Raw genomic sequence first — 18,613 nt, forward strand, 5'->3', positions numbered from 1 at the left:
ATTTGTCTGTGGATCGAATACAGTTAGCTGCGCTATATACAGTTGGTTGATGCAAAAAGTTGCAATATATGCGGCAAAATAAATTTCCACGATGAGCTATGGCAATTTCCAATGGTTCAGGGTTGCACATTCCGCGACACGTAACCCTTCTTCATTGAAAGGGTGTCGACCGTAATGCGCCTGCCCTCCACCAATGCATATATATACTGTGCATGTATCCGTATGCAACTAAGAAAGCACTATACCAACACATTCCTGGAACTTATCGATTTGGTCGCAAGCTGAGCTTTCTTTGGCCAAAGCTGACGTCACAGACGGCAGCTGATAGGCAGAATTCAACTCTGGACGATTCCCATTGGTCGACGAGCCGGTATAAACGATGCCTTCACAGTAACCTGTTCCAGTTGTGTTGTTGTTCACTCACTGTACACTTGGTAAGTACATTTTACTCGAAATTCCATTGTTTTTCATTACTCCAGCAATATTTATTTACCATTCTTTAAAAGGTTATTAATCTTGTCGTTTTTTAATGTTTTAAATAATTCATGAAAATTTTCGCGAATTTTGCAAAATTACTTAACCTTTGACGCAGTTTGCCAGGTGATTTGACCTATCGTTGGCGTTCCATTTTATTCAAACATGGTTCTAATCTTCATCGTAAATATTCAACACTCATATTTAATTCCTTTTATGTTAGTATTGTGCTGACTGTGAAGTTCAAAAACAGTATTCGCGTTAATAAGACAATCACGAGTATATTGACAAAGTATTGTCAGTGTTCGTCGTTCTTAAATATTCTATCGAATAATAACGAAATCGATGGTCGCTTTGACGCAAAACCATCGAAAGAACTTGCTTTCGCTAAACCAGTTCCTAGGAAATTGCAGTCACAGTTATCGAACTCTATGGTCGTTTATATAATGCAAGAATGTACATTCGAAGGACAGACGTTTCAAATTCCACTCGTCCGTTCCGATGCCAAGAGTAGTACGAATTAAAATTTCAATCAATATGTCATTAAAACGGATATAGCCGATTCGTGTTTCTGCAGTCTGTAACTGCAATGCATATGCGCGAATAGTCACAGGCCGGCAACATCGATTTGTCAAACTCCCACAGAACCACCTGCCACGAATTAGTGCATTTCCAGGAAAACTTTGCCAGACTCTTCGTTCAAAAATAACTCGCTACAAAGAAATTGCACGGTCGTCAACGAAGTGTACGATATTGGTACGTGAAAATGTTATTGCGCGTCATATTTGTTTGGGTGGTTCTTCGTGAGAAAATAAAAATAATAATTATTAAATTCACGTTTCCTTTTCCATCGATTTTTATTCGTCTCTACTCGTGTAACATTGAGAGAGTCGTAAATTGCGAATTATACTTTTTCTAAATAATCTTCGCCAAAGAAATTCATTAATATAATATCATTAAAGATGAAAATAGCCATGACTATATACTTTCCGGCTTTGTTCGTATTCCATGATGTTGAGACGAAAAAATATAAACATACTAATTGCAAGCTATTTTTCAGGGAAACTGGATTAAAAATTATCGTAGTAAAAAGTAAATCATTTTGTTCCGTGCCAATTTTCTGCCGGTATTTACCGCTGAACGTCGAAAGAATACCTAAGTACAGTGACTGTGTTGACTTCATTGTGTACCAACGATTGCTATACCGCAAACGCGTTCGCGTCCTGGATAATCAATATACCTGGATCTTTCCAGCAGCTGTATCCTCGTGCGCAAGGATATCTCAGTACTGCGCCTCTTCAAGGCTCGAAATCGTTAGAATGGAAGATAGCACACACGAGATAAACCTTGTTTACATACTTGTTTCACAATTTGCAGTGTTTATCGAGTGATCGACCTAAGATCTACATGGAAGACCTTTCGAAATATGGACATTTAATTATTCAATAGCGCAAAAATAAACTATTTCAATTATCTCAACAAACATTTGCTTCAATATGTTACAAATTGTAATACGACTCAGAATTAAAAGCTAATTAAAATTAATTGTTTTTATTTGATAATAGAAATCAGAAATAAATTTAATTTATTTAATAAGTTACACGTATATGTGTGTGTATATATATACATATACATGTAAGTGTGGTATATGAAAAATATGGGTGCAGCAACGGGTGCAGGCGCAATGGCCGAAGTTTACTATCGATCGCATTGTTTGCAAGCGCCTTGCATGGCCTTTCGACACAATAGAACGCGTCGATAGCTCGCATTCGCGATGGAGAAATCGTGGAACCGAGTGAGTGGAAGGAATCGAAGTTCGTAATAGAAATCGGTGTCTGAAGGTTACAAGTGATTGCCAGAATTAATGATTTTGAATTTTAAATTACAAGACTCGTTGAAATTATTTCGATACCGAGACGATCTACTCTTCGATCTTCCTCCAGTAAAATTTACCTGCAATAAGATTGATATTTAGCCTAGATTTTCTAATCGATCGCTTAGAGTTTAAAAATTGCGAATTAAACGAAACGTTGATTACGTAAACGGAATAGATTATAAAAAGGAAATCGTACGAGAGGTTGAGGTCCTTGACATCGGACAAGAACGACGCGAATACGACGAGCAAAGTGCAGACGGGACCGAGATCGACTTAACTCGAATCACAACTCGCGGACTTTGCCCCACGACTTGCCTCAGCAACGGTACTCCTTTCGTTTTTTGCCGCGTGGAAGTCTTAGGTCTGGCTACACGCGAATAATCGCCAGAACAGAAAACCATCGCTTTGTTCGATCGTGTCAGAACGTTGCGCGCGATACCTGCGACAACGTTTTACTTTGGCAAAAATAGCCTCACGGTCGCAATAACGCGTTACGGATATAACTGGTTTCAACGTTGAAAACCGCGACCGAGTAGAGTCAACTCTCGTTTCTTCCATCGAAGGAAACAAAGGCAAGCCAACGGTGCCACTTATCCTAAATAAACTATATATCTCTTATTCCAAATACAAGATGTAAAAGGTTATTAAACGAGATAAAGATTGGCGACTTGTTCGTGCATAGTCACGCTGGCCGTTTTCCAATAGTTTTCTAAGCCATCTATTTTCGTGTCATTCGGTGCAAGTTACGTTTCGGCTGTCCACGCGTGCGAACACTGTCATTGAGCGCGGAGTTACGTTACATAAAATTGAGTTGTGGGAAAAAGAGTTGACGTTATCCGGATAATTATGACACAGGTGTACCGATAGGCTATGTTTACGGAGACTAAACAATCGGTTGTTCCAGCTGCAAAGTCACGACGCACTCGTCTGGCCCGTGTTTCGCGATATTCTATCGTGTTCGTATCTCGATAACAACGAATTACATGTAGTTTCTCTGGTGCGTCGATGTTCGTCGAACGATCGTAGCTTCACTCTGCTCGACCACTTTGTCGGCCAATGAACTTTTGTTATTTTCGTTAAACTCGTGGAGCAGTTAAGCGTCGATCGATAGTCGGATAAAGATAATTTAGATCGATATGTGTTGGCGAACGACAAATTAATGAATTTCACGAAGGACTGACTTATCGATTGTTGTTTCTCCTTTGGTGTCTGTTACAGAAGAATAGTATGTATAAAGTACTTCACAATCAAGACATAAAACACGAGTGCTCGCGGTCAGGGGGACTGCACGCGTATCCTGATCATTTCAGGGAACCTAAAAAGCTCTACCTCTAAACCACAGCCGTTTAATAAATGATCATCTAAAGGTTCCTGTCCTCTGGTAGGACTTTGTATATAGTGTACATATCGCTTTTCTAACAGAGGATCTCGCTCGGATAAGCCGAGCAAGCTCGAAGGATCAAAGATATACAGTCACGCGGTGATTTAAAGGAGTCAAAAGATTTGGAAAATTTGCACTACTCGAATCCCATACATCCGACGCATTCATCAACCTAGACCGCACTGATCAGACTAAATAGCTAAAACGCGATAAAAGAGAAAATATTGGTGGAGAGAAAGAGAACGAAGAGAAGAACGAGCACGATGAAGCAACAAGCGTCGGACGAATTCCCTTTATGGATGAAATTACTTTCTGCAGGCACAGCAGCCTGTATCGCTGATTTAGCGACGTTTCCTTTGGACACCGCCAAAGTCAGAATGCAGGTAACTAAAAACCTATCAATTTCCACGTTACTACCTAATATCGAACGTTTCAACGAACGTTCTGTTATGTATAGCTTTCCTCAAAGCGTCCAACTCATTCCGTTTTGTTCTTGCGAACGATCGTTGACTCATAAAAATTCGATAGTGCGCCAACCGTAGTTAAAGGAAAACCTATCTATCCGATGATAGAACACGTAAGTGACACCCGTACGATTTTTGTAGATTGCCGGAGAAAGTCGTCCTCTTCTGTTGGCAACAGCGGACGGCTCGATGCTCGCGGTTCGAAATACACAGCCAGGATTATTGAGGACAGTAGGAAACATCATCAGAGTGGAAGGAGCAAGGTAGGTTATTCACGATCCTATCCGTAACTTAAGACGAACAAGGGGTAGGTAAAAGCCTGATTACGATTACGATATCGATATAAGTATTAAATATCGTTAGCGTATATACGATTCTCCCGATTCGAATCAAAGTTTATATACGCCGGGCGATTCTTTACGCCCGCTCGAATGACTATTTGATCGCTTAATTACTTAAACTTTAAAAAGAAAAAAAAAAGAGAAAAAATTTTCCGTACTGGCTGATCGTAGGGGCTGTTCGTTCGAGTAACTTGATGCTATCGTTGAATCAGTAGACCGCACATTAACTCTCTCTCTAAAATAGCTTCTTGGCATTCCATGACTCGAGAATATTTCCAATTCTCTGCACATGGCCCCGCGATTCGATTGCTCTTCCGATCTCGTTGTTTGCTAACTACCGACTCGATCGACGCCATCGTCGTTGTCGTGCACTTTCCGGATCTCGTTAGTATCTTTAAACGCATCGTATTATCGTGCGATCCTACGGTCGTACAGCGTTCAATTCGCCGTACTTGATGAGACAAGTGTGAACGAGAAAAGTACAAAAAAGTCCGATGTTGCGCGCTATGTATCATAGAATTCGAATTTCCAAGCGCATCGACAACGACGAACGGGGATCGAAATAACATAATGGAAGTAACGAAATCGCGATTATACAAGTTTGACTAACCGCTGATGCACTGGCATTTTACCTCTCAGTTATCTTTACTTATTTCTAACGCTAATTGGGTTACTCTTGTTTTTTTTTTTTTTCTTTTCTATGTAGTTTCTATCTTATCGAGTGCCATTGACTGTTCCTCGAACTGACAATCGAATGCTAGATAAAGTACTCGAAATATTGTAATTGTGTTTATTAGACAATAGAACACGTCCATGGTGCTCCCTTTTATCACTCTATTTATTTTCTCTCTCGAGCACGAAATGCCTTTTGGATTTTTGTACGAAAATAACAATAAAGAAGGATTTACATTTATTTACATAAATAGCGACAATTGCTCCATTATATTCTAAATATTCGATAAGTATGCAATTATAGTAATACCGATAATAATCGTTCTTTAATGGCGGAAGTTCGATACAAAGGAAGGCATCGCGTGATCGCTTCAAACTCCCCATCTATGCGAATATATTTTCCTTCTCTTATCTTTTATTCTTATTTTTCTCTGCTTTCGTTTCTTTTGCCTTTGCTCAGCCGCAGTTTTCCCTTTTTCAACGATTTTTGAAAAAAAAAAAAAAAAAAAGCGGAGCGGCGCCTCGCATGGTTGCGCTTCCACCGCGAATACGATTTGTCATAACCGTGTCCAGCTCTCTCAGCGCAAGCTCTCTCCCGGTTCTTTTAGCTGATCTTTTCTCTCGTGCTCCTCAAATGTTATTCGTGAGAGACTCTATTGGCTTCCCTTCACACGTTACTTACAGATTTTAACCCTAAAAAGACCAGCCTGGTTATTTTGACCTACTAAATAAATCAACAAAAATTACTATCTCCGCTATCAAATGTAATCGTTCTATTATTTCGCTTGTTGATAAAAATGATCATCTTTTGTGTGTTTTCTTTCTTTGAAATAACAACAGATTATCGTTCAGCGATTCCTTTTGAAATAAAAATTTGCTAAGAGGGAACATTAGAAATAGGAAATTCTGGTATTTTTAGTGTTATTACCGCGGTACAAAAATCAATCTTGTTCTTTGTTTACTGAATAGACAAGGAGGAGAGAGAGAGAGAGAGAGAGAGAGAGAGACGTGTACTAAGACCAAGAATTCGAGCATTTTAAAGTCGATTTAAACGAAGGGAAGCAAATTAGAGAAAGAGAGAGCGAGAGAGAGAGAGAGAAAAAAGAAATCGTGAAAAGTAAATATATAATAAATACAAACTTGTAAAAATAAAAGCAGAAAAGAAATAAAAATAAAAAAAAAAAATATGACCCTGGGCTACGTTTGAGGGTAAATTGTGAGGGCGGTGAGCTTGAGCGAGGGTGGTTACAGGAGCCTGTACGGAGGTCTGTCCGCGGGACTCCAGAGACAGATGTGTTTCGCCAGCATACGGTTGGGCCTCTACGACGGGGTGAAGTCACGCTACGCTGGAATCATCGACGGTACATCCAACAAACTCCTAACTTTTTGATTACGTAATCCTCCTATATGATATATAATCGAGTAGACACGCGAGCGCGTGCGAACATACGATGCGCACGTGCTCCATCTCTCTGTTACACGAATGAGTAACACACGCGTAAGTAACGGCTGGTTGGTTGATAATCAACCATCATCGGCTGCCGCGTGCTTTTTCTAAGAGATTATACATGACAAAACGAGATAATATATATATATATATATACATATATGATAATAAATAATAAGCCGTAACAATGTACCATATCGACTTACCCAGACTTTAATCGCTGACCGTGAATCGAAATGCAGCGCCTCGGACGTGACGCTGTTTCGTTTACGTTTCCTTTTTACTTTCTTTTTTTTTTTTTGTCTTTTTTTCATATTTGAATCCATTGAATATCGAGTCTAGTTCCATCGCTGATCCACGTCGTTTCCATGACCGAAAGTTAAAGGGAAGTATAATAAGAGAAAGAAGAAAGAAGATTTAAAGATAATGGCTGGAGGAATCGCTGCCTCAGATTGTCGTTTGTATTTTCCTTCTGTGCAAATTGGATCGCTCGTGAATTAATTGTAACTTTACTAAATCTGTACCCTCTATTATCGCGTACGCTCGAAAATGATCGATTCCTGTATCAAAATTATTCTACAATTATCGAACGCTATTTTTTTCCTTTCATATTTCTTTTTTCTTTTTTTTTTTTTTTTTAAATTGGAGATTTGGAAAGAGATATTTAAAAAATGCACAGTTTGATCTCGTAACCGTTATACGACTGCCGTGTGTATTTTTGGAATTCTCCTTTGAAGTTTCTATCTGTCGCGTGTAAACGAACTTATATATTTATCGATAAAAAAAAGGAGCATGTATGTTCTGGATATTTTTCATGTGTATATCCGTCGATATTCGCGGAATTTTGATCCTGACTACTATTTCTATTTAAAACTAATCTCTCCTTAATGATAAAATATCTTGATTAGAAGCCGAACGGGAATTTCGAGTTTCGTCTTTGCTCTTCATTGTCGCATGTTGTAAACGTTTCCTTGCGTAACTTGTCGACATCATTGTAGCCCTTTTTACGGATCAATTTTCCAATTACTCGCATCAGGAGATTTGCTAAAACCGTGTAAATCAATGGCACAAAGTACTCGCGATCAACAACACCTTTCTATCGATGTATGTATAGATATCTTTGCCGAGAATAATCCTGGTAACTGGAATAAATTTAAAAAATAAGTTTGAACTAAATATAATTTTCTGTAGCTATTCATAGTTGATCTCGAGTATCTGCCTCGCGTCAATGATCGTGCCGATTTTTGTCGCAACATATTGTACTCCCGTTAACAAATGAGACCGTGATAATCGTTGAGAAAAAAGACCTCGTAACGTTTGAAAATGATCATTTAGAAGAGTTTACTGTAACGTGAATATAATCAATGAGCTAATAAACGTGCTGTACCGCGCAGAGCGCGATCTGTCCCACCCTGCATCCTACTTTTTTCGATCTAAAACCGTGACACAGAACGTAAATAACGTATTCGAAACAATCCAGACACCGACACCGAACCTGGACTGCCTTTTCACTGTACTTTTTTGTCTTGGCAGGTAATAACAGGAGCGGATCGAAGAGTATTTCCGTACGAATCGCCGCTGGAATCACGACAGGCGCCATGGCGGTGCTCCTTGCTCAACCGACCGATGTCGTCAAGGTCCGCCTACAGGCTGGAAGTATTGGACGATCGGTGAGATACAGCTCAACCCTGCAAGCATACAGGAATATTGCTGCCGAAGAAGGAACGCGGGGCCTTTGGAAAGGTACCACCAGTACTTACATTACAAGCCCATACCGTTTACACGCAGAAATATGATCCTCTTGCTTCGGGCGAGAGTACAGATCCGTCGCAAATTGCCGAGCTTCTGGAAAATCACCGTCCAATGTTTATAAATCTTGAACGCCTTGCCTTGTAATTTCGTGTCACACTCGTCCTAGGAATTACGTTATAAAGATTGTATTTACAACGAAATTTATCTGCGATTTTCATCAAGGTTCTCTAAGAACAAGTTACAGTGGCTACAAAGAGTAAATGCATATGCTGATAAAATACGCCTCATTGGAAAATAAGAGTATGTGCCGAACCCCCATTGTAGCCACTGTGCATGTAGTTTATTATAGCCACTACCCTCTAATCTGATCTACGCAACTCCACCGAGCTCTCTGATCCGTATAAAGTAGAATAGGTATTCTCGTAAGCAGACTGGATGGAAACGGGAATCGCTTGGAATTTGCATGGATTATTAAACGTAATCCTTTAATACGATCGTATTAGAGTGTAAACGGAAGATCCGTAGCCTATTGCAATACCGTACTATTATTGTAAGAGAATTAAGAATCGACTCGGCTAAAATTAACCACGTTTTCGTGTTTAGGAACCATGCCCAACATCTCGAGAAACGCGATTGTGAACGTGGCGGAGATCGTCTGCTATGACATCATCAAGGAATTCATCTTGGAGCGCAATTATCTACGCGATGGAATCCCTTGTCATATAACGGCCGCCGTGGCGGCAGGATTGTGCACCACCTTGGCTGCTAGTCCTGTAGACGTGGTGAAGACTCGTTACATGAACAGCGCCCCTGGCGAATACAAAGGCGTGAAGGATTGCGCTGTTCGTATGATGATGAAGGAAGGCCCATCCGCGTTCTACAAAGGCTTCACGCCCAGCTTCACGCGTTTAGTGTCCTGGAACATCGTTCTATGGATCACTTACGAGCAGTTCAAGGTCTACGCGAAGAAGATGAACGGCGACCAGTGAGCACCATAGCTGTCGCGTTCTACGTGCTCGATCGACCGACGTGTCCGTCGATTCACAAGATATACACATACGAGCCGTGTTTTAATCAACTGCAGCTTCATAATCTGTATTTCGATCATGTAGATTAGAGATGGGAGGATATATTATCGTGTATTGGTTAGATTTGGTCGTTTCGAATAGAACTTATTGCCTGCCGTCGTTTGCAGGTATACTTACTAATATCGATGCGTACATACATACGTATAAGTTTCTCTCTAAGTACCTTAGATAATGCATGTTATTGATTCATTGAAAGTTACAATTACTTACTTTCTATCGATCGTTGGAATTGCCGGGTTTTTTCGATGAATTCGATAACGCTTAAGCGCCTGTCTATACAGGACAGCTTCTATCGCTGGCTTTTCTACCTAATGCGTATTCGTATGTAATAACTACTTGGAAAAGATTCTTGCCTATGCATACGTAGAGGGTATGTTTACAATAGAAAAGCTGTTACGCTGTGCTCTTTCGTAGGGTATAATCGTTAGCACGATGACACATATTAAACTTTCTTTCCCTTTACTAAAGAACGTTAAGTGTAAGAAAATTTAAGACACAATTTTGTTGATCTTACCGATAGCTTCGTTTGCAAACGACGACAGCCAATTCTCCCATCTATCGTTGTATTTTCACTTTTCTTTCCGTAGATAAGACCGCGCGTGCACTCCACATCGACATTTGATCAAATTGAAATCAACTCGAGTTGGCGATTTGACAAAACGGAGAAAACTTGTCCGTCCAAAATTATTTATAAAATAATTTGAATACCATGCGTATTGCAATTGGTCTATCTTGATTCAATTAATTCTAAAAAAGAAAAAAGAAAGGAAAAGAAAGAGGAATGCTCATTTTTCGATAAAATTTCGTCTTTCAACGAAGTGCACGTACGATCGAGAAGATCTTAGAAATCTCTCAATAATCCATAACGAAACATTTTTGGCTACGTAAGTCAGCTTTAGAGACAGTAGAACAATAGAGGAAAAAGAAATTTCTCCCTTCCCCTCTCCCCGATGAATACTAGTATAAAATCGCGCGCATTACGATACGCCAGACAGACAATAAGATATCAAAATTGATTTTAACGCGTTTGCGACGTCTGTTAACGAAAGCTACACACACGCGCATACATATGCAAAATGATTATTCGATTAATTTCTGTTTCTAGACTCCGATTAATTTCGACTTCGAGGCACGAATTAAACAGAGATCCTTCGCTAATATCTATCTATGTAATTGTAATTCGTTCTTCTAACATTTGCGTTATGCGGGATAATTTGTCGCAATCGTTGCTAGATATTTAAAGAAAAAAGTAGGGGCGGATAATTCACAATCTCATTTGGGGTCAATTAATATTATACAGGGCACAATTTTTATCGAATTTCGATCGACGACTTGTAGTCTATTTTAAAGGCTATGTTATCATCTATTGATGTACGTTTCACATTAAAAAGCAATTCTTATCTTATTAATTCCGACTGTCTCATCCATCTACATCTTTTTTTTTCTATCCTTTTTTTTCTCTTTCTTTGTTTTTCGTCTTTCTCGATTCACACTTATTACAACAAGTCTTATTAGCCAACGACGAAACTTGTTTCTTGTTTTCACTTTATCTGTAAGGATCGATCGTCTTTTTAACGTCACATCGATCTTCATGAAATCCGTAACTATAGCTTGAGTACCATACAGTATTAGTTGTTATTGTTACACTTGAATCTCGATCGATATCAATTAGATCAGTTCGTTACAATGAAATCATTTGATGATACTTTCGATTGATCGACGTTTCTCTTTGTACTGTATTACTGTGTGTAACGAGAAATTTTACTGCCCTTGTATCGCGTAAAAGAAGAAGCTGCAGAGTAGAAAGAACATGTCGAACGTAAAGCGTTTACCGATTTCAAGAAGAACGTATTATTATCTGTATCGTATATATACTTTATTAACTTTGTGAGTGTCTTTAATTCTTAACGATGTAAGATATTACAAATGAACGCTGCTTCGTAAAGTTTTTTGCGCATGGAATGTTCTATCGTGGTAGATCTTCGTTACGAGTGGCACACTTTTTTCAAAACATACAAGAAGCCGAGCAGAGATACGAATCGAATTGCGTGTTGTAGAATTCAACGCCTAGATGCCCGATTAATGTTAAATCGACATGGTTCTATAACTTCGATGTGGTAGGTCGCAGCAGGCCAAATTATCTTCTATCACGCCCAACAGAATTAACAGAAAACGAATCGACTGAATATTTCTACCACAAACTTGGATTTTACACGTTTCTAGCGCGCCAAAGAACTGTACGAAATAGAAAAAGCTGTCTCTATTAATCGTTCGTTACGATTCGACGATTTTCTGCGCTCTCTTTCTGTCTCTCGATCCTTTTCTATCGCAGAAACAATTCGCAGCTTTACCACTTTGTTTCTCTGCTTTATTTTACCGTCGATACGATTCGATTGGTTGCACGCGCGTCCCACCGATCCAGCTTCGATCTTACACAAAGCACTGTCGACAGCGATGTCTTTCATCGCGTTAGAAAAATACACTGTTAGCCACTTTTCGTCTTCGCGCTTTCCGCAATTACTAGATTTGTCTAGTCTAAATTGTGGTATAATTTTAAGCACCGATCACACAGTATGTATCGCTTGTAAGCAGCTTGTATTAAAGGTTGAGCAATACGAACCCTAGAGGCCCGAATTTGGCAAACTTCGTGCGAAGATGCGTAGCGATATATGCGATTAACGACCTTGTAGAAGACTGAATCAATTAATTAAGGATTAGTGTAAAATACGAGTAAGAATGGGAGGATTTTCAGATGCTTGCGAGTTTCGGGTGAATACTTTTTAGCGAAATATTTACCGTATTATAAGTAAGCTTTATTTTCTATGATCACAATCGATAAAGTATCACATACAATTAATGTAAACAGCGAGGTACAGCATGAAAAGAAAATGGACTTTGCCTTTTAGAACACTCGCTTGATTTTTCGCTTAACTAAATCTCGTTTGTGGGCGTTTTTGTTCGTAAGAAAAAGGACAATTCGAAATTAATTCGAAATTAATATGAAATTAATTCGAATCGCTTCTCTGTAGATCCGTTTTAAGTCTTCTACCGGATTGGTTGCTCGTGACGTTGATTCTTCTTGATTTCTGACGTTTAATCGTTTGGTTTAGCGAACGAAGTTCTCAAATTCTGGTTAAGCGAACGTACTTTCGGTATCGGTGATGTTTAAGATGCTCAAATTTAATAGATGTTTCAATTTACAAATGGCGACGCGTTCATTTTCGAGATTGTATACATTAAAACGGGGCTTCAGTTTCTAGATAGGATCTCCGTAGAAATAGCTTGACATTTGTTACGAGTTTAAATAAAAATTCTTCAAAGTGTACAGAATCTTCCCCCGGTGTTCTTACTTCTTCTATTCGGCAACAAAGAAACCTGCGCGACTTTCCGATCGATGAACGAAGAAACACCAGAATCGTCGATGATCCCTGTCGATTCCATGAAATTCGAAATTTCGAGATATCCCTAAGTTTCAAAATCGGACTCGTCCGATTCGCAACTGGACGAAATCTCATCCTCCATGCATCCTGATTCCTCGGGAATGCCTTCTCCCATGGGGATCCTAGAGAATAAAAAGAGACCCGTTGACGCAAAAGTGAAACAACGATATTTAAAGAAACGATTCGTTATCGTGTTAATTAACGTTAGTAAATCGATCAGGCAAGATTTAATTCGTTAAAGTGGAAATGTTAGAGTAACACGGTTGGATAAATATTTTAGTTAATCGATGTTAATTTTTACGATCGTGCGAACGACATTTCTACACGAATCTTGCCTCGGATCGTCTACTCGATCGTTCGTTACGCGATCGCAGCGATGTGATGCACCGCAGTCTTATCCTGAATACATTTAGGGGGAACCTTTCTGGATTTCCGCAAAATGCATTTTCGCGGACAACAGTCTTCCACCAATGACCTGCGTTCAGAAATCCTCGTTATCCTCCTCGTCTTTCTACCAAACTCTTACAAACTTTCTATCGTCGAGTCTTAATTTTCATCTCTGCCAACTTACTTCTCGACGCTCCAATCCTCGGCACAGTCCTTCATCATCGACAGAGCCTGACAGAAATCTTGGCCGATCGCCTTCAAGTGTTTGGTATCCAGATGCAAACCTGCCAACGTTCCTTGGTCACATCCGCAGAAGCTGCTCTCCATGGTGTAGCTTCTATAGAAAATGAGAAAAATGCAGCGTTACCGGCAAATCGAGTCGTTGTTTTGGCAAGGTAAATCAGTAACGGTCTGCGCGTATACCTCGAAACACCTAACTGCCGCCATATGGCTACCCTAGCCGTGGACTCCTTGTTCCTTTCGACCTTGAACGAGCACAGTGGCAACGCGAACGCCGCAGATATTCTTTGCATGAGGTGCGGCAACATCTGAAACGCGTATCGCGGGAATAGTCCGAGTTATACGAGAGCATTTTTATCTCATTTTCGTTATCTCATTATTCCTCGTTTCCAGCAACATTTTAATTAAAAATTAACTGTCACGCGATCGTGGAAATTTAACGAGATCGACGAAATAAAGGTAAAAAGTTCCATCACGTTCGTGCAAACTAGTTGCAGCGGAACCTATATTTTCACGAACTGTATCTAAAATTGGAACACGAACGGAATCGATGTACCGATCCTGTTCGCTGTAAATTACATCGGGCGAAACTCGTTTCGCACTGATATTTCTCCTCTCGCGAGCTTCAAAACCGCTCCGCTCGTAAATTCGCTTCGATAGATCGCGCTAGATTACCGTTCGTACTTCTCGGTGCATGTAACCCGTACAGTGTCTAAAAATAATACCCTAGTCTTCGTTCCTCTTTCGTCCCCTTACCAAATACTGCGCCGGCTGGTCCGGTTTCGCCCTGTCCGCGGCGCTCCAAGAACCCGACCTTGAGCAACCGAACAGAAACACGTTCTTCCTCCGTGAATGGCCGTGATAGTCGACGAAAACATAGGGAGGTCTTTGCAACACCCTCGTGCAGTACTCCATCAAGCCCTTCGTGTGATAGATCACCGGATGTAGTACCCGGTTCGGATTGCTCCATCGTCTGTTCAAGTCTTCGTTCGTCAGCCCGTAACGATTACTATAATCAATCGAAAATACACTCTTCAACGAGTTCCTCGGCCACCTTCCAAATAAATAAATAAATACTATCGTCGATCGTTGTTGTTGCTATTATCATATGGCGCGCGAATAACGTTGAAGATATCGAAATTGTACACGGTTTATCTTTAAACTAGCGAACGAATTAGCCGATATAAAACGAATAAACGTCTATTTATAACGCGGAACAAATTTCTAAGAAGCACGGTTTTAGAATTTCCTGTCAGTTTGCACGTCGATGGTGCACGTCGAACCGAGAAGAAGGAGAAGGGCTGTTGTCAGAGATCGTCTTCATTTAAGGATTCAGCCACGGTTAGAAGGACGTTTCCGGCGGCCGGAAGTCGGGCCGGAGGAAGTGACGCCTCCGCGTCGCGCATAGCTAATAGTGGGGTTATACCGTGGACCCCTGGCTTTACACAACCGAGACCGCCATTTCGCTTTTACCTGTCATCCTGAGATTGTTTCAAGATGTACACGATGCTAGGTACTTGGAATACCAAATACATTTGTTCGTCTTAGCGAGACGCGTCTAAATCATTCCACCACGCTAAAACAGACTGAGAACCTGTCCCGTTAAAATCCTCCGCTATTTCGAATATTTAACGCTGTAAAATTTCAATATTTATTTAAATTCGTGACGTAACTAGCTTGAGCGTAAAATACAAGTTTCTGCCAATAATCGCCAATTATTCATTTCACGATCTCGAGGCTAACCAACCGCCCTTCCAAGAACCTGAACCTCTGCAAGAAGCGTAATACCATCGGAGGAACATTGACTGGCGATAGAAATAATTAGCAGGTACCGGTCACGATTACAAGAAGTCGCTCACCGTGGAATTAGCAATCGCTACACGCGTACCCACGGACAGGAATCTTCGACCGTTCTTCCGATCGAGACATCGACCACGTAATACAAACATTAGCAATTTGACGCCTCGTAATCGCTTCCGGTCTTTAAGGTAGTACAGACGCACGTGACACGGACCCAAGATAACCACGTAACGATCGATATCTGGCATCGAGGCAGATGGCGGCGAATAATAAGAATAATGGACGAGCGGTGACGATGCACCTGCGGGATGATGTACGCGAAGACACGTTCCGTCGTGATCGTCCTCGTCCTCGTCGTCTTTGTCTTTGTCTTCGTCGTCGTGGTCGTGGTGTCGAGGACGTTCACCGTCGAGAACGTTCGCAGAAATCGTCGAAAAACAACAGTCATCGGAGATAATAGATTTCGTCCGGCGTGAAACGAGAGGGAACGGCAAAGGGTAGAGTGAAAAAGAGACACGTCCGACGAAAAAACCGGCAAAAATTACTCTCGGACGTGTATTAAAATGAAATCATCACTGACGAACTTCAGCGACGATGTAACTCGTTGGTGGTTAAAAACACGGAACTCTAATGGTTCTCGATTTCCTTGATTCCGTTATCCTCGGCTCTATTTCGAGGAACTCGAATTAGAAGAAGAGGTAACACGGCCATTAAACGAACGTTTCTTTCTCTTCCATTTCTTCAGTCGCGATAACGATTATAAACGCGTCGTTTTCTCTTTTTCTTTCTTTTTTCGTCGATGGTAAATCAACCGCGTGCCACGTTAATTTATTTTAATCGTAAGCAGCGACTTCCTGGTAATTATAAATACCTATTCCATCGAAAGAAGAAAACGATTCGACGGTGGGACAACGACGAATGTACTTATGTATGAACAATTGAACGGCACAATTGGCGAATGAAATGGCGCGCAGTGGCGGCAATGTGCGAGCGACAATGAAGCAATTGTACGACGAACTTCTTCGCAGTTTTATTAGCCGTCCGATGTAATGGCCAACATCGGTCTGTCCGTGCTAGCAAGCGATGTCAATGACTTGAACGGAGGAGCCTTGACCGCGAACTTCTCTCACCTTCTCAGAGATCCTGTACAAATTACACTTAACCGGCCACTCGTCTCGAACTGGCTGCGCGCATGAGATTTTCAAAGGTACCGCCGTCAGCTTCGTACACCCGGACCCGTAAAAATATCGATGAATTACCCGCTCGTTGGATTACGATTAACGAGCGCCGATCGCACGATTTATCGTCATTATTTAATCGACCGTAAATCACACAGAGTATCAACACCGTTTCAACTTTACTGTCATCTTCGTTCGATCTCGCTGGCTTCGCGAGTACACGCGCTTAATCGAATCTCTTCGGAAATCGCGAACCAGACGCCGATATCGGCAACGATGCTACTGAACCGCGTTACCGATGCGGCATCTCGCCACCGCGTTCTCCAGGATTACATCGAAAGTGGTTGCACGTGTTCTCTTTGATTTCACTCTCGGCAGAACCGAACCGATTATCGTATCACCGAGAGATTCGAAATGCGCGCAAATCGGGAAATTCACGGATAATCGGAAAGGTCTTGCTTTACAGGTTCCGTCTCTATTCGGCCGTTTCTTTGCCGGATATATCAAGTAATTTCGAACATGACGTCAGGCTTATTTGCGTATTAACGGTGTACGGACGCGAAGTAAGGTGAATCGTTAATCCCGTTACGAGTAACTTTTGCCATTTCATCGGTGAACGATTCACGGTCTTGTTTATCTTCGAGCTGGATAATATACGCGATGGCCGGATTACGTCGTTCTATGGAAGATACAGCAGCCAGAAGTCAGGATACTTTGGCGAACGAGGTCCGAGGGGGAAGAGGAAGAAGCGGACGCGAAGAAGAAAAATTCGTAGATCGTTCTTGCAATCGTAAAGCGAAATCCTTGGGTACCTTGGGAACGTTCGTTTCTTCGTGGTTGTCTTCCACGTATCACGCGTTTCTTCCGTGAACTTTACTACCAGCCTGCCCGGCTTCCCCTCTATCTTTGTTTCATCTCTTCTCGCCTCGCGGCATTTTCTTCGAGGTTATCCCGGGGTTCGATCGTGTAACCACGCTTGTGAACTCCTTTTTTCCTCGCGCCGCAACCCAGCAAGAAATCTATTTCCTGCGTCGTTGAAATATGACCGTAACCGAGCTCGAACGCGATCGAAAGCCCTTTCAAATCGCGTATTCGTTTGCGCGCGACTCTTTTGTAAATCCTCGTACGATCGATACCTGTCGCGATTTTCCTCCGACGATCGTTTCCACGATAACGTTGCCCGAGAAAAATCAACGGATGAATATACATAAGAGAAATTACGATCGGTTACATGAACGAATAATTTCCGTTGCAACGGAATGGTACACGGTAAACGCAAGAATGTACGTGCGAATGTTAAATTTGTCATGTGATACATCGTCTTTTAAACGTGCAAATTACCACTTGGTGCACCTTGTAGCTGCCGCGGTTATCACGAATGCCTTGGCGGGCGAGAATCGAGGGTCGCCAAGCCGCCATACATCGTTTCGCCCGCGGCAACAGAGAAACACACGCAAGCAAACGATACCAGGCTACGGCAAGAAGCTCGCGAGTATCTTTATAGCGTCACTGATACGAAAGGGACGTGTGACGTTCGTTTCAGGATCCTGGCCGGCCGAAGGGCTAAAGCGATCGCGCATTAGAATACTCGTGACCAGTCTCCGATTTGCATTCCTTCGCGAAACCAAGGCCTCTATCGCTCCATCTCTCTTTCTTTCTCTCTTTCTTTCTCTCTTTTCCTCCCTCCCTCCCCTCTCTCTCACTCTCTCTCTCTCTCTCGCTTTCTCATGCTCGGTCTCTCTTCCTTCGCCTCTGAATCTCCTTTTTTTCTTTCCTCCTCTCTTTTCGTACCTTTTCTTCTTCTTTTTTCTTTGCTGGCGCGAGTCGAGGAACGGTCGAGAAAAGGGCGAGCATTCGCTGATGAATTCTCGGCTCGCTGACGTTTCTTCTACGCCCTGACCGATCGTTTCTTCGAAGCTGATGCGGCAAAAGCAGCCCTTACGTCGCGACGACGCGTCGATCCCTTCCACAGGGAACGAAACGGTGGAATGTCCGTGCAGGTTTTTACTATAATGCGATTCGTCGCGGTGAACCTCGTTCCGCGGACCTCGTAAAATTCGCGTTTCACAACGT

General features: G+C 41.6%; 2 protein-coding genes across 7 annotated transcripts in view; one reads left to right on the forward strand and one right to left on the reverse strand.

The window, feature by feature from the left end:
• The first annotated feature begins 289 nt into the window (after window positions 1-289).
• On the forward strand, window positions 290-12,825 carry LOC126919766 (mitochondrial uncoupling protein 2-like). The gene is made up of 6 exons (XM_050729354.1): window positions 290-434; window positions 3,569-4,114; window positions 4,337-4,458; window positions 6,460-6,569; window positions 8,189-8,398; window positions 9,011-12,825. Exons 2-6 carry the CDS (start codon window positions 3,995-3,997, stop codon window positions 9,394-9,396), a joined length of 948 nt encoding a protein of 315 aa, XP_050585311.1. The 5' UTR covers window positions 290-434; window positions 3,569-3,994; the 3' UTR covers window positions 9,397-12,825.
• Window positions 12,287-18,613, reverse strand: part of LOC126919720 (cytosolic carboxypeptidase 1-like) — a 32,797-nt gene continuing 26,470 nt past the window's right edge. For 4 of the 6 annotated variants that reach the window (XM_050729242.1, XM_050729246.1, XM_050729247.1 and 1 more), the window contains 5 exons: window positions 14,319-14,571; window positions 13,746-13,870; window positions 13,507-13,659; window positions 13,271-13,425; window positions 12,287-13,057 (listed from right to left, as the gene is read on the reverse strand). In XM_050729242.1, coding sequence (XP_050585199.1) covers window positions 13,296-13,425; window positions 13,507-13,659; window positions 13,746-13,870; window positions 14,319-14,571 — 661 coding nt within the window. In that variant the 3' untranslated portion in view covers window positions 12,287-13,057; window positions 13,271-13,295. The remainder of the gene's footprint in view (window positions 13,058-13,270; window positions 13,426-13,506; window positions 13,660-13,745; window positions 13,871-14,318; window positions 14,572-18,613) is intronic. The other 2 variants (XM_050729243.1, XM_050729244.1) reach the window with 2 other exon arrangements.

The sequence above is a fragment of the Bombus affinis genome, chromosome 8 (genome assembly GCF_024516045.1).
Source record: "Bombus affinis isolate iyBomAffi1 chromosome 8, iyBomAffi1.2, whole genome shotgun sequence".
NCBI classification, from domain to species: Eukaryota; Metazoa; Arthropoda; class Insecta; order Hymenoptera; family Apidae; genus Bombus; species Bombus affinis.